General features: G+C 29.0%; 3 protein-coding genes and 1 long non-coding RNA gene across 4 annotated transcripts; 3 read left to right on the top strand and 1 right to left on the bottom strand.

Annotated features, from left to right (window-relative positions):
- Positions 1-5: 5 nt before the first annotated feature.
- Positions 6-6535, top strand: LOC118065056 (short-chain dehydrogenase/reductase family 16C member 6). The gene is made up of 7 exons (XM_035080090.1): positions 6-287; positions 3224-3348; positions 4413-4523; positions 4889-5050; positions 5474-5559; positions 5673-5789; positions 6210-6535. The coding sequence occupies exons 1-7, from the start codon at positions 59-61 to the stop codon at positions 6397-6399; spliced, it is 1020 nt and encodes a 339-aa protein (XP_034935981.1). The 5' UTR covers positions 6-58; the 3' UTR covers positions 6400-6535.
- A 1877-nt stretch (positions 6536-8412) lies between these two features.
- Positions 8413-12163, top strand: Itgbn (Integrin betanu subunit). The gene is made up of 10 exons (XM_035080087.1): positions 8413-8599; positions 8906-9150; positions 9310-9595; positions 9702-10325; positions 10397-10556; positions 10647-10813; positions 11027-11199; positions 11274-11592; positions 11665-11756; positions 11826-12163. The coding sequence occupies exons 1-10, from the start codon at positions 8438-8440 to the stop codon at positions 11968-11970; spliced, it is 2373 nt and encodes a 790-aa protein (XP_034935978.1). The 5' UTR covers positions 8413-8437; the 3' UTR covers positions 11971-12163.
- On the bottom strand, positions 8442-12645 carry LOC118065059 (uncharacterized). The gene is made up of 3 exons (XR_004690132.1): positions 12253-12645; positions 8899-9143; positions 8442-8583 (listed from the first exon to the last, which is right to left on the bottom strand). It is a non-coding gene; the product is annotated as an uncharacterized lncRNA (long non-coding RNA).
- Vha13 (V-type proton ATPase subunit Vha13) lies at positions 12586-14371 on the top strand. Its single transcript, XM_035080091.1, has 3 exons — positions 12586-12772; positions 13123-13223; positions 13380-14371. Exons 1-3 carry the CDS (start codon positions 12691-12693, stop codon positions 13551-13553), a joined length of 357 nt encoding a protein of 118 aa, XP_034935982.1. The 5' UTR covers positions 12586-12690; the 3' UTR covers positions 13554-14371.
- Positions 14372-14405: the final 34 nt, after the last annotated feature.

The raw sequence follows: 14405 nt of genomic DNA, 5'->3' as shown, positions 1-14405 counted from the left end.
TTTTTTTTTAAAAAAGTGAAAATATTATTGATAATTAGTTTCCAATTAAATTAGAAAAATGTCTCTTATACGATCAATAGGTGATGTTGTTGGATTTCTAATGTACTCTGTATATATTATCATTGAAAGTATTGTAAGATCACTTATTCCAACGAAATATAAAATGAAAAGTGTCGCGGGTGAAATAGCTCTTGTAACTGGAGGTGGAGGTGGTCTTGGAAGGCTTCTTTCATTACGACTTGCTGATCTTGGAGCAATTGTCATCGTCTGGGACATCAATGAGGCTGGTAAGTGATTTTAATTCTCTTCCTGATTATTTTGTGTGTTTTATTTTTATTTTTCATTCTCATAAATATATTTCAATGTTTATTCACTATTTAAATATAACTAATTATAAATTTTATATTTCCTACATTACGCCATTACAATTTCATAAATTTATTTCTATGGATTCTTCTACTGAAACCTTTTAACTATAAATAAGCTAAAAAATATGTAAATAATTTTTCTCAAAATAAACTATACCTTGAAATCATCATAAATGAAAAACTTTATCGTCCCAAGACGGAAAAAATGAAAATAAATTTCAATCAATTTTTATTGGTTGATAATTTGTATAGGTTAGAGGTTGAATGCATCAAGATAATGTTTATGTGTGTATTATTGTTTATCTTAGAATAAAGCTACTGATTAAATACATTTTTTCTTTATTCAAAAAAATAAATTATAAATTACAATCCTATTTATTAAATAACCTTATTTTTTAAAAAAAGAAAAACTTGTCTTGTAATAATGATATATATTAGAAATATTTCTTATGACTAATTAAGCTATTAAAATTGTCACATGGAAGAGGAAATAACGAATGAAAAAAAAAAAAATTCATATCACGCATCATGTTGAAAAAAAAACTCTAGTAAGTCATAATAACGATGACCTGAAGAAATAATTTTATTTTTCTAATGTGATATGACAAGTGCAACATGATAACCTCATCATCCATATAAATATATATCAATCATATAATAATTTGCAATGCATACAGATACCAAATACGAAGTAATAATTATTTTTAAATTTTTAAATTAATCAAATAAATTATTAAAAGTCATACGATTTTTTGTTTCAAGTTTATCTTATGATTACAAGAATTAAATTTATGACACAACTGAGTTCTTTGCATTATTTGCAACATTCAAAATTATGCAAGATATTACTACTCGTTTGTATATAAATCATTGAATGCACTTCTCATTCAATTTAAAATTTATTCATCGTATCAATGAATATTTTATCAAATTATTTTATAACATTGTTGCTAAAGTCAAAAAAAAAAACTTGATATAAAATAATACTGTAAATAATTAAAATTGAAAGTCACATCAATGATTTATTACAGAAAAAAAATTATCATTCATTTTTTATTAAAATTATCAATGAGAGTTGAAAAAAAAATTCTAATATAAAAATAGCAATAAAAAGAAGTACATAAATAACATGGAATAATTAAAGATAATGATAATGACAGAAAATAAAAAAATCATTTAATCCATGTTCGATTAGGACTCAACGTCATTGACCTACTGAGAAGCCATTCACATCTCAAACAACCATCTTTAATAGATAAGATAATTTTTCAAGAGCTTTTTAAAGATTTGCTAAATGTCTTTTTGAATTATATTTGCGTATTATCAATACAAAACCACGTAAATTCATTTCAAAATTTAATAGGTGAGCAATAATTTATCATGCGCCAGTGAACAACGTGATCGCCTGAGGACGCAACAAGTTATTGACATAAACATATCGTTGTAATGCATCCTGCACAAACGAGTTTTCTGTCAAACATCTCAATGATATTTCTATTTTGCCATTTCGGTAGTTTTTTCATATTTACTTTCCTGTTAAACTAAATAAATTCCTAGTTAAATTTCAATCTTTTATGCTTTTCTTAGTAAATTGTTATTGCGGGAGATTGTATACAAGTAGTAAAGAAGTAGCACGACGAGAAGTCAAGGCCCTGACGCAAATACCAGCCTACGTAAGTCTACGCGGTCAACGGTGAAAACTGGCCAGTTGAAATATTCCAAATTCTACTTATTTTTATCCAACAAACAGATTTTAGCATCATATCATTCATGATTCTGTCTAATTAATATTTTCTTTTGCTTTACAATTGAAAGATCCTTTCTCTTTCGGTGTTGATAAAAGATAATTACAAAACTCCATGAAAGTTTTATGGAGATATGCTTCTGCATTATCACTAGGAGATAGAATCATTATATTAGCTGCTACACTTTTGTGTAATCCACAAAACCACCAGCAGGACGAAACTTTCTAGTAGCATACATATAAAGTTGTTATTTCAGCAATGATTATACATACTTTGCTTATTATGTGTTCATAAAAATCATGCTGTTTTTACTTAAAATATTTTCACATTCGAGATAATTTTACTGGGCACTCGTGATAATAAAGAATCAGAAAATTGTTCAATCATCTTTCAAGTAGACTTGAATTATCATTCATTAAATACTAAAATTTTCTCAATAGATGACAAAAAAAAGATTTCTTTGAATCAGAATTATCAAGTTGATTCAAAGTTTTCCAGTCTGCATAAAACAATAACATTCTTGTCTATAATTAATTCTTCATCGTACTTCTGGACTTTCAATATTTATAAAAGACAGTAAGATAAAAGCATGGTAGCTATTCATCATCAATAGATTAAACTTAATTGACAATCTAATTGATGTCTGTCGACATATTATAAACGAAAAAGATTTATTGGTTATTAAAAATAAGTTAATATTGGAAGAGTAAATAAATCAGAAATATTGAATGACTAATTTACCAAAAATAATGTACCCATATAATTATTCAAGGCCAGCAAAAATATTTTCGGTAATCTTTTACTGTCACATCATTGGATGTGGAGTCTAGACACGTGAGACACTAGACAGACCAACGGTTTTTATAATTCATTATATTGCACACTTTATAGCTTCTGGCAAGCTAATCATGACGTAATACCTGACATTAATTGTTACATCGTGAAATTCTATTTCGTTTCTAGAATGAATTGTAATTTCCCCATCACCCAAGTTATTCTAGAAGCTTAGATTAACATATGGTATTTGATAAGTCATGTTTTCTAAATTAAACCGTTAATAATGCACTTATTTCTCTAATAGAAACATTAATCAAAATGATATTTTTACAGGTATTGATGAAACAGTCAAGTTGGTCAGAGCAGCTGGTGGTAAATGCTATGGATATGTCTGTGATCTTTGCAATAGAGAAGATGTCTATAAGAAAGCTGATCTTCTTAAGAAAGAAGTTGGTCAGGTAATAATGCCCTAGAGCAAATCACAAGTAAATATACTGTGTCTATTGATAGAGAAATAAAAAAGAAAAAGGTTGGATTCTGTACGTCATAAGGTCGGTCATTGTACTCAAAATCATCCGTACAATTCTAATATTTATACCTGTCTTTTTATAAAGTTCATTCGATCTGTCAGCTAGAAATAGTCTATCATTTCATGCCATGAACACAGATATTTTTTTGCCGCTAGACTGAACCACTCGGTTCGTTAGTATATAGATCCGCTCACATCAATGACGAACAAATCATGGGGACAATATTACGAAAGTCCATGATATTGCGCCATCAAGTTGCAATAAGTAGATACATACTGTTTGAGTTAAAAGCTTCGAAGTTGAAATCATTCGTAGATACTTGAATAGTTTTTATGAATTTATTGTTTTACCAATCTATCTCATTTGTTATTTGAAAGACGAATAATACTTTTTTATTTATCATTTTATATTAAATTTCATAAAAATGTTATCAAAGCATTCAAAAATTTATAATACATGTATTAATATATCAAACAAGTCAAGTTGATGAATATAAAATCATATTCAGAAAACTTTTATCTTACAGACTTTTAAATTCTTGTTAATTCACTAGTGTTTTTTTTCTTAAATTAATATTATTTTTTCCATTAATGACTGATTGCGTGAGAAACGTATTATGTTGAAAAAAAAATACCTTAAAAAGAGTTATAAAAAATTTATTACTTCAGGTTTTTCTATATTATGATGTGCTAATTTTCCTAAGAATTCAGTTTGATGAAATATTCATTACTACATATGAATATAAATAATATGTTCTAAACTGTAATTTATGTAAAAAATGTATTTTTATACATGACTAGCTGACAGTGGTATTTTTTTTTTATTTAACTGAGGAATTAAATTATTTTATTTCAATATTTTTATCAGAAATTTTGAATATAGAACTATTGCGTACTATTCTTAATTCATCAATGAAACATCTAAGAATTAATTATTTAGAAGATAAAAAAATTTTTCATTTCATTTTGAAGATGTGAATTATTTTGTTATAGGTGTCATTATTGATCAACAATGCTGGAATAGTAACTGGAAAAAAGTTTATGGAAACATCAGATGAGTTAATCACAAGAACAATGGAAGTGAATACAATGGCACACTTTTGGGTAAGTAATTTATATCTTATTATAATTTTGCCTTACCTTAAGGTACAGTTTTGTGGAACCCTGATTAGCCGTAAAAGAATTCAAGGACCACCAGTTTCTGACTAGAGAATTCGCAGTGAGAGGTATCGGTTTTCAGCACCACATCATGTGTCTGTTAAGAGTTGGCGTTGGTCAGGTGTGCAAACCGGTCGACTACAGTTGCATTCTACCGTTGCGATTCCATTCGCATGGATTTCAATCATTACGAAACGACCGAGACCCTCCAAATACAGGCAAAGATCACCAGAAGCACTCCAGAACTCTCTACAATAACAAATGACATTCGTTATTAAACATCTCATGAACTCTATTGTTTGTTTTTACAGACAGTAAAGGCTTTCTTGCCAGCTATGATGGAAAAAAACAAAGGACATATTGTCAGTATTGCCAGTCTTGCTGGACATTGTGGAGTCCCTAAGCTTGTTGATTACTGTGCTTCGAAATTCGCAGCAGTTGGCTTTGATGAAGCTTTGAGAATGGAGCTTGAGGTACTTATTCAAAGTGATCAGTTAATAATTTTTGTTACATATAAAAAAATATTTATAATCTGTTTAAAACTAAATTATATCAAATTATAACATGAGAGATATTTTAGTTAATTTTCTTTTGAAAATGCTTTTTTAAAAGATAACAAGTCAATCAAACAATTATGATGAATAAAAATCATATAATACTATTCAAAAGTTATCTAAGTACTCAATTGAATAACTTAGAAAATAACTAAAAAAAATATATATATTAAAAATAAAAAATTGATTTTTTCTTCTAAACAGTCCATTTGATTTGTTACATAATATTATTATGCAATATTGTTATATATAAAAGCTATTTTCCTAAAAATTATCTTCCATATTTAGAAAAGTCTTTCAAAGTCTTTACTACACCATCGTTTCATTTATTTTTACTTTCAGGCTGATGGATATACCAATATTCACACTACGGTCATCTGCCCTTACTTTATCCGTGCAACAGGAATGTTTGAAGACGTAGAATCAAGGTAAAAAACGGAATTTTTTTTTATCCATCAATGTCTTTTATTACTGTTTACAACGATCAGCTGATCATTAATGATGTTGATGTTAATTTTATATTTTTTTGAAAACTTTCAAGATTCCTGCCGACCTTGAGCTCAAATGAAGTTGCTGATCGGGTTATAACTGCGATCAGATGTAACGAAAAGTATGCAATTGTGCCAGGCTATCTTCAAGGTTTACTGGCAGCTAAATGGTAAGTGAAAATTTTCAGATTTCAGCTCATTTCTATTTATTGTGTAGATAAAATAGTAAAACTTGGAAGAGATACCTTAATGACATGCGTTATAAAACAAACTGATCACGTGAGGCAGAAACCACGAAGCTATCAACCAAGTCTATCATTATATAGTCTTCTATAACCGATAATAAGACTGAACTTTCCCTCGGAAGTGTGATCGCATATATAAAATTGAGAAAAACCTAATAATTTTTTTCCCCTGGAACTTATATGTAATCTGATGCATATGTAATTTTAGCAACATAAGTTCATCAAAGAAACAATGAAGACAATGGATAAATGAATATTTAAAAACTTTTTTATCTCGAGAAGAGAAAAAAAATGAACTCACAGATCAAGAATTAAAATAGAAATGATTTTTTATTTTATTTCTAGGATTTTTCCCAAGGATTGTGAATCGATGCTTCTTCGTGGTTTAGTTGGAGATGTTGCACCAAAGCCACCTATTGAACCAAAGAAGTTACCACTTGACAATCAACAAGGACATGAGCCATCAAAAGACCAGAATGGAGTTCTCCATCAGCAATTAACAAGACGTGTTTCAAGCTCAGAGAGAAAACCGTAATTCTTTGCAAGAATTTTCTACAAGGTACGAGGTCCACTTAAGACACTTGCACTGACAGCGAAAGTGACGTGGATATAGCATGGTTGTGATGATAATAATGACGAGTACGACGTGTTATAATATAGTTTAAAAAAAAGCAAAAAAGACGAAAAGAGTTCTACTAAGATCTCTACGCTTTCGGCTAAATTATTACAAATAATAAACGCTCATTCATTGGATATGATATAAACATCTTCTTACTCGTCGAAATTTCCTCAGGAGATCCAGAAAATTAAATACCTGGATTACATAACACTTTTTGAATAATTATCAAGTGTAAATTTTTTTGATAAAACACCTTGAAAAATTGATTGTTTATCAAGTAATTTTTACATTTATAAAAACTTGTAAATAAATTTATTTTCTAAGAATTTAATAATTCAATAATATGTAAATGTGATTTAATTTCGAAAAATTTGACTTTTCAATAATATTAATAAAAATCAAGATTTAGGTCTAGTGCCATCACTTGCCTTAAATGTTATAATTAAATCATTGCATCAATATTTTATAATAGAAGATTTGTTAAATGGGATCGTAAAAAACAATTATTATATATCATAAATTAAATAAAGATTATTGATAAGAAATTGTTTTACTCAAGAATTATAAATTCCGTTTTCTAGAAATTAATCCCTTTATTATATCACTAATATTTTTAATTACAAAAATAAATAAAATTAAGTGATACTAATTACTACTCTAATACTTAGTTGTTGAGTTGATAATATTAATAACTAATGACTATCATTATTGATAAATTTATATTCATGGAAACCATGCGCTCATAATTTTTTAGCTCAAAGAAAGCATTAAACTCACAGTACAGTATAATATATAAAAAGAAAGCTATCAGAAAGTAAAGATCAAGCAAGCAAACTTGAACTAGCAGCAAGAATAAACATAATAAAGTTACAATAAGAATCTAGTTCAATGTGTAATTTACCTGGAGTTACTTTTTTTTAAAATCTTTTATACATTTTATTACATTTAGTTCTCACAAAGTTAGAAAAAATTATACAGCTGTAAAATGTAAACGTCACTTACAGTACTCTATAATTGCATTATTGTTATTCACCATTGACTCTATCAACATTCAGCTTCTATTATATTGTGCAAAGGCAGATGTACTATCTGAAATAGGCCAAGCGCGGAAAGATTACGTGTCGGCGTTAACGGCATTCTGATAGCGGCACATAATAGTTAACGCAAACACGTGTACCATATCAGCCCACCCAGTATCAGCGTGTAGGCAAGTGTTCACACAGATTTCTATTCAACTCTATACACGTTTGATTCCTCTGTGGACTAGTAGTCAACTCATCAAGGTGTGTAAGAGCATGACGTATTTAAAAGGATAACAGAGCACGCTTTGGTCGAGGAACGATAGTTCTCTGTATATTTGTCATTATTCAGTTTTCCTGTTTCCTTCTAATCGGGAGTATTGATGTTTGTGCCAACTGTTCATGTCTCTCTAATGATAAACACTGTTGTTTGTTATTACTGTACTATGAGTCATTACGTAAATGATTAGAAATCTTTTGAAAACCAATTTAATCATCATTTTAATACTGAATGTGAATAAAAGCAGTTGTAAAATTAGTGTCTGTTATTGAAAAATATAATAGAAATATATTTATCATTTTCTCATATTTAACTAGTGATTACAACAAGTATAATATCACTAGTAGAAATGAATAAAACTTGAAGGAAGAATTCTGACAACTCGTAACCAAGTTTGATAATGGCTGTGTCAAATGAATGGAAAAATATTCTTTTAATGAACGATAAAAATTAATTTTTAGTTTACTTACTCCATGTTACATCACTACATCTCTTGTTATCACTATATCTGCCAACTGATAAGCATATACTTTAAATGACATACATTCAGCTGTTTTGTTTGATTATACGTTTTCGATGTCTTCATTTTCCACACGTTTTATAGACAATAGTACGTATGAATAAATTAAATTGTGTCAAGTAAAAGTGACGTATCATGGAGATTATTACCACAGTTTTCATGCTTATACTCTTGAACTCTGTTCACATTATTTCTCCTGTGGTTTTCTCTGATGATTCTTTGTATCTGTGTGCAATCCAAACTTCCTGCAAGAGTTGTCTTGAAAAAAGTTCTGTTTGTGCCTGGTGTAGCGAATGGGTAAGAAAAATACTTCACTTATAACATCATAAATTATTCTATTCTCCATAAATAATTTTAACTGATTCATAGCAACCTTATTAATGGGAATTTTTGAATTTACTTTCAAAGATTTTCTTCGATAAATAATTTATAAATAAATTAAACTAACTTTCGAGTTTATTTTATACATTAGTCATCACTGAAAACCTATCATAGACATAGAAAAAGGTTATTTGAAATAATTGTTATAATCCTCATGAATCAATTAAATTACTTAGAGAATAGTTATTCACAGATAAATATAATTATTAACTTACTTGATAGTCGTACGCGAATTCAACAGTGGGTAAATTACGATGCAGCAGTGCAGATCGATTAGAAAAGTTTGGTTGCCCCAAGCACTCAATTCATCGAGCATCAATGGGATCGATAAAACTTCTCCAAGATGACGAATTCCAAGATGTAGTAATTTCTGACCAAGTTCCAATTCAATTAAAGCCTCAACGAGTACGTGTTAAGCTTCGTCCTCATAGTAATGAAACAATCTACCTAAAGTACAGACCTGCAAAGTAGGTATTCATCATCATTTTAAATTAATACATCGTTAATTCATCATTAATAAAATTTTAAACTAATATAAACTTGAATAAAATATAAAAACATTTCATTAAAAATCATGAAGCATTGAGAAAAACGCAAATTGGTGGAATAATCGATTGAATCATCAGGAACTATCCTCTCGATTTGTATTACTTGATGGATTTAACCTGGTCCATGAATGATGACAAAGATACCTTGGTCAGTTTGGGTTGGAAAATAGCTCATACTTTGGGTACATTCACTAGCAATTTTCGATTGGGTTTTGGAAGTTATGCAGACAAACCACTTATGCCTTATGTCTTTCCTGGACATGAAAATAATCCATGCAGCAGTCAGAATACAGTTTGTGCTCCGCTTTATTCATTTAAAAATCACATGCAACTTAGTGAAGATGTTCTACAATTCATTCAACAGGTTTAACTATTTCTAATACTTATGCAAACTTTATTATTTAAATTAATATTATTTCTTCAAGAACAATAGACGCATAAACTTGATTAATGCTTGCTAATGATTATAGGTGAATTCTAGCCGTGTCACCGGAAATGTGGATAACTTGGAAGGTGGATTAGATGGAGTAGTGCAGGCAATTGTTTGCAAGGATCAAGTAGGTTGGGCTCGACAAGCTCGAAAATTAATGCTTGTTGCGACTGATGGATTAATGCATTTCGCTGGTGAAGGAAAACTTGGTGGTGTTGTAAACCGTCATGACTTTTTATGTCATTTAGATAAAAGTGGAGAGTATTACATGTCTAAAGCATTTGATTATCCATCTTTAGCAGAGTTATCTAGATTACTGAAGCAGCGGAAAGTTAATTTAATTTTTGCTGTTACTGAAGATCGACGTTCAGAATATGAACAAATAGCTTATTTGTTGCAAGAAAAAGCCAGAGTTGCTACACTTGCAGCTAATAGTTCTAATATTCTTGAAATTATTGAGAAATCATATCATGATATTTTAACAAAAGTTGTATTAAGAGATAATTCTACAGATTTAATTAATATCAAGTACTATTCCAAGTGTGGGGACAATAAGAATCCAGAAAAAATGACTTCTACATGCGAAGGAATACAAGAAGGTGAAGTCTACACTTTTAGAATAGTATTATCTCTTGATGATTGTCCTCGAAATGAAAGCCTTTGGGTAAATATTTATTAAATATATTTGATTAAATATCAAAATGATTAAATGGTTATAATTAAATTGTTTTATAGAGGCAAAAAATAGTTATCGATGATGCTTTAGCTTCAGAAGTATCAGAGTCAATGATCGAAGTAGAATTACAATGTGGGTGCGACTGTGAGAAAAAAAGCCCACATTGTAATAATGGTATAGACGAGTGTGGGATTTGCAGGTGTAATCATGGGTGGTCTGGTATGTTTGTGCATATCATTAACTATTTAATATGTAGACCATGTAAGACCAATTTGTATTTATTCTTTAAATTCCGATTTATCTATCTAGGAGAAACGTGTGATTGTGATGAAAGTAACTGGACTGAAAATCGACTTTTATGCATAAAACCAGATGATACTGAAGTTTGTTCAAATCGTGGAGAATGTATTTGTGGGAATTGTAACTGTGATCCTGGTGCAAATGGAAAATATTGTGAATGTTCACCATGTGATAAAGTAAATATCTCTAATTAAAATCAATTAACATATATGTATACTTTCAATTAAGCAATTATCTCTTTAGGGTATAAATAATTTAATGATATTCTCACTTAAAACATCAGTAATTATTTCTGAAGAAGTAAATAGAATTTATTCGTCCCAAATTTGAATAACGGTGTTTGATATAAGACTCTATTATACTCTAGTGATGTTGAATACTATTTACAGACTGACGGAGTAGAATGTGGAGGAAGAGGAACCTGTGATTGTGGCATCTGTTTGTGTTTAGATGGTTGGGAGGGTGATGCTTGTGAATGCCCGACCGGGAATGAACTTTGTATCGCACCTGGAAGTTCTGAAGTGTGTGCCAATCATGGCTATTGTGAATGTGGGCAATGCCGGTAAATTTATTATTCACAATTAATTCACTTATTTATTCAAACTTTGGAATTAAATCAAATTTATCATTATACAGATGTAACATTACTGCTCCTAGCGATGGTTTACTTTACCGTGGAACGTTTTGTGAATCTTCAGCAAGTGCTGGAGGAAGTAGTCTTTGTGTATTGTATGAAGACTGCGTAAATGCAACTGTTGAAGAATCAAATGATATTGTAGAATATTGTCATCTTAATAAATCAAATGAGTATAAAATACAGAGAGTTGACGAAGTAGATGCAAGTAGTGATCACTACTGTTTTGTTAGAACAGTAATAGATACTACAATTTGTACAATTCCATTTGTATATAAATTTACTGAAGATAATAAAGTTCTTTTAAAGATTGCTAATAAGGTAGGAAATTTTTAGATAAATAATTTTTATATATATTTATTTTCTAATTAATTCAATTTTTATCTCATTTAGATTTGTCAAACACCTTTACCAGCAGCTGTCTTACCAATGGTAGCATTTTTAGCAGTTTTTCTTATTGGAATTGGAGCACTAATGATTTGGAAGTAAGATGATGTATTACAAATATTGTTTCGATTTAATAAAAATACTGTAATGTTTTTATTTTTACACAGATGTTGGACAGCGATAAAAGATGCAAGAGAATGTGCTAAATTTGAAGAAGAACAGAAGAAAACTATTTATGCTCTTATGCAGAATCCAATTTATAGACCACCAATTTCTGTTTTTAAAGTACCTAATGCATTTAAAGAAGATTAATGATTTAAGACCTAATATTGACTGAAATTAATTTTTATTATTAATTTAACTTATTATAAAATCAAAACATACAATGAAGAATATCAAAAACAAACAAATTTCAGTACTATAATTTCTATTTTTTTTTTATACAGAATTTATGTATAAACTTATGTATGTACTTATGTAGTTTATAAAACATAAAATTAGACAAGTTGCCATTGAATAGATTATTAGATGACATTAAATTTAAATATTTATAAATAAAAATTTAAATAGAAAATGTCATTCAGGATTTTTTACCTTTTTTAATCCAGTGATGCATTAAAATGTCAAGTGTTGACAAGCTTCAAATGAAACGAATTCATGAAAAAGTCCATTAATTCTTGATTTTTATAAATATTAAGATTTTTGTTCATTAATGGTGTAAAGTATGATGATATCATTATCGAAATTATTAGTAAAAATTGAAGTTAATTGCATCTATCAACAGTAATACTCAAAGTTAGCAAAAATGGAGTATACTCAATAGTACTGAAAACATCCGACAGACGGTGCTAGCCCTTTGACACATCGTGTCCATGATGCATTGCATAATTAAAAAACCCTCCACCACTTTGTAATCATCTGATTGTAAGACAGCGCCACTACGATTCCGACAACAACAAGAAGAAGCTCTTACAGTCATATGATCGATTCGTGATTAACACTGCATAAATTTTTTGTAAGTTCTTTGAAAAAATGGCAAGCCAGACCCAGGGAATTCAACAATTATTAGCTGCTGAAAAAAAGGCCGCTGATAAAGTTGCTGAAGCAAGAAAACGTGAGTAATTAAGAATTTTTCTGTTATTTGTGATGTTCGGCGCTTTTGTAAACTGTATGATCTGAGGGAGTGTCACTTAAATAAATAGATTGAACATCTGACTTATAATTTTCACACGGGCGTGGACTTGTACAATAATTATCTGTTTCAATCATTTTTCTTCTATTTTTAGTTTTTAATAAAACAGTGATTACTTGAGTAAAAGGAGTATTTTTTTACTAGAAATATAAATAGAAATCTAACCTTGAGTTTAATAAATTGCTATTCTGCCAAAGTTTTATAAATTTCATCTTTTTGTTCACTTAGTTTGAAATTAAGTAGTAATTTATTTACCTATTATTTATTTACAGGCAAAGCACGCAGGTTGAAGCAGGCTAAAGAAGAAGCTCAAGATGAAATTGAAAAATATCGACAGGAACGAGAGAAACAGTTTAAAGAATTTGAAGCAAAGGTAATTTTTAAATTGCACAATAACGTTTTAATAACACAATGACTGGTACTTGAATTAAAACATTCAAGAAACAATCTATTGTACATTTAAAAGCAGCTTATAACTTACCTTCTCAACAAGATCTGATTGAAGAATTAATGTAATCACTTTTTTCAGCATATGGGTTCCAAAGAAGGTGTCGCAGCTCGTATCGAAGCCGACACAAAAATCAAAATTGAAGAAATGAACAAACAAGTATCAGCTCACAAGGATATAGTAATCCAAAAAATACTAGAATTGGTATACAACATCAAACCTAGTTTACACGCGAACTATCGCGTTGAAGCTTAGAGCTACAGCAAGTCTCCATAAATAATTAATAATATATTATTAATTATAAATATCCTATATATATATTAAAAGAAAAAAATATTATATAAGTGTAAATTAAACAATGTCTATGTGTATCTTATATCTCTACAATGTTACATTCTTGCTAAAGTGTATTTGAAAATAATTATTTACTAATTAGCTCTAGAGTTTAGACAGTGATACTCAAACCTTTAGAAGTAAAATGAAAATATTATCACTGTATTTATACGGTGATATATCTAAGTCTTTTTGACAATAAACACGATATTACAAATATCCAAATATCATTGCTCTTTTGCGAGTTATTTTCATGAAATAGGCTTTTAGTTTGAGAATTACTGGTATACTTTAAAAATAATTATGTAAAATATTGATAATGATGATGTATCATCTTAATATATCCAGGCCTAGATATATTGAAATGATATATACAGAATTATATAAAATTAATGTTTTAGGGTGGTGGCTATAAATCTCATAATACTAGATTGCTACTAGGCTTCATTCCATATTTCTGTAATATCGAGGACTATAAATATTAAAAAAGAAATCAAGTACAACCTCTCGAGATTTTCGTAACAGCTCCCATTTTATTGGAAATCTCGCGACGATGTACGAACTTTCATTCAATTCACTGTACGTTTGTTCTTATTATATGAATTAATAATTCTCTTCATTTATTTTACAAAAATTCAAAGAAAGATTCAAACATATTAAAAGTGTTAATTGTAGAGCTGAGCTGCCTGTACAGTATTAGTGTTGAAAGTAAAATAAATATGAATAAAATACACACCAGAGATATTTTGTTTTCCAGCTAATTAACAAATTTTT

The sequence above is a fragment of the Chelonus insularis genome, unplaced genomic scaffold (genome assembly GCF_013357705.1).
Source record: "Chelonus insularis isolate UGA/USDA-ARS -01 unplaced genomic scaffold, ASM1335770v1 contig_264_pilon, whole genome shotgun sequence".
Taxonomy (NCBI): domain Eukaryota; kingdom Metazoa; phylum Arthropoda; class Insecta; order Hymenoptera; family Braconidae; genus Chelonus; species Chelonus insularis.
The sequence above is the reverse complement of the archived record's forward strand: the minus strand, read 5'-3'. Positions and strand labels throughout refer to the sequence as shown.

What these genes read in the sequence shown, in the direction of transcription:
- Itgbn (XM_035080087.1), top strand. Translation starts at nt 8,438, where the DNA reads ATGGAGATTATTACCACAGTTTTCATGCTTATACTCTTGAACTCTGTT. An exon ending in TGTGAATGTGGGCAATGCCG is followed by an intron (nt 11,200 to 11,273) that starts GTAAATTTATTA and finishes ATCATTATACAG; the next exon opens with ATGTAACATTACTGCTCCTA. An exon ending in TTTTAAAGATTGCTAATAAG is followed by an intron (nt 11,593 to 11,664) that starts GTAGGAAATTTT and finishes TATCTCATTTAG; the next exon opens with ATTTGTCAAACACCTTTACC.
- Vha13 (XM_035080091.1), top strand. Translation starts at nt 12,691, where the DNA reads ATGGCAAGCCAGACCCAGGGAATTCAACAATTATTAGCTGCTGAAAAA. An exon ending in AGTTGCTGAAGCAAGAAAAC is followed by an intron (nt 12,773 to 13,122) that starts GTGAGTAATTAA and finishes ATTTATTTACAG; the next exon opens with GCAAAGCACGCAGGTTGAAG. An exon ending in TTAAAGAATTTGAAGCAAAG is followed by an intron (nt 13,224 to 13,379) that starts GTAATTTTTAAA and finishes CACTTTTTTCAG; the next exon opens with CATATGGGTTCCAAAGAAGG.
- LOC118065056 (XM_035080090.1), top strand. Translation starts at nt 59, where the DNA reads ATGTCTCTTATACGATCAATAGGTGATGTTGTTGGATTTCTAATGTAC. An exon ending in CTGGGACATCAATGAGGCTG is followed by an intron (nt 288 to 3,223) that starts GTAAGTGATTTT and finishes ATATTTTTACAG; the next exon opens with GTATTGATGAAACAGTCAAG. An exon ending in GGTTTACTGGCAGCTAAATG is followed by an intron (nt 5,790 to 6,209) that starts GTAAGTGAAAAT and finishes TTTTATTTCTAG; the next exon opens with GATTTTTCCCAAGGATTGTG.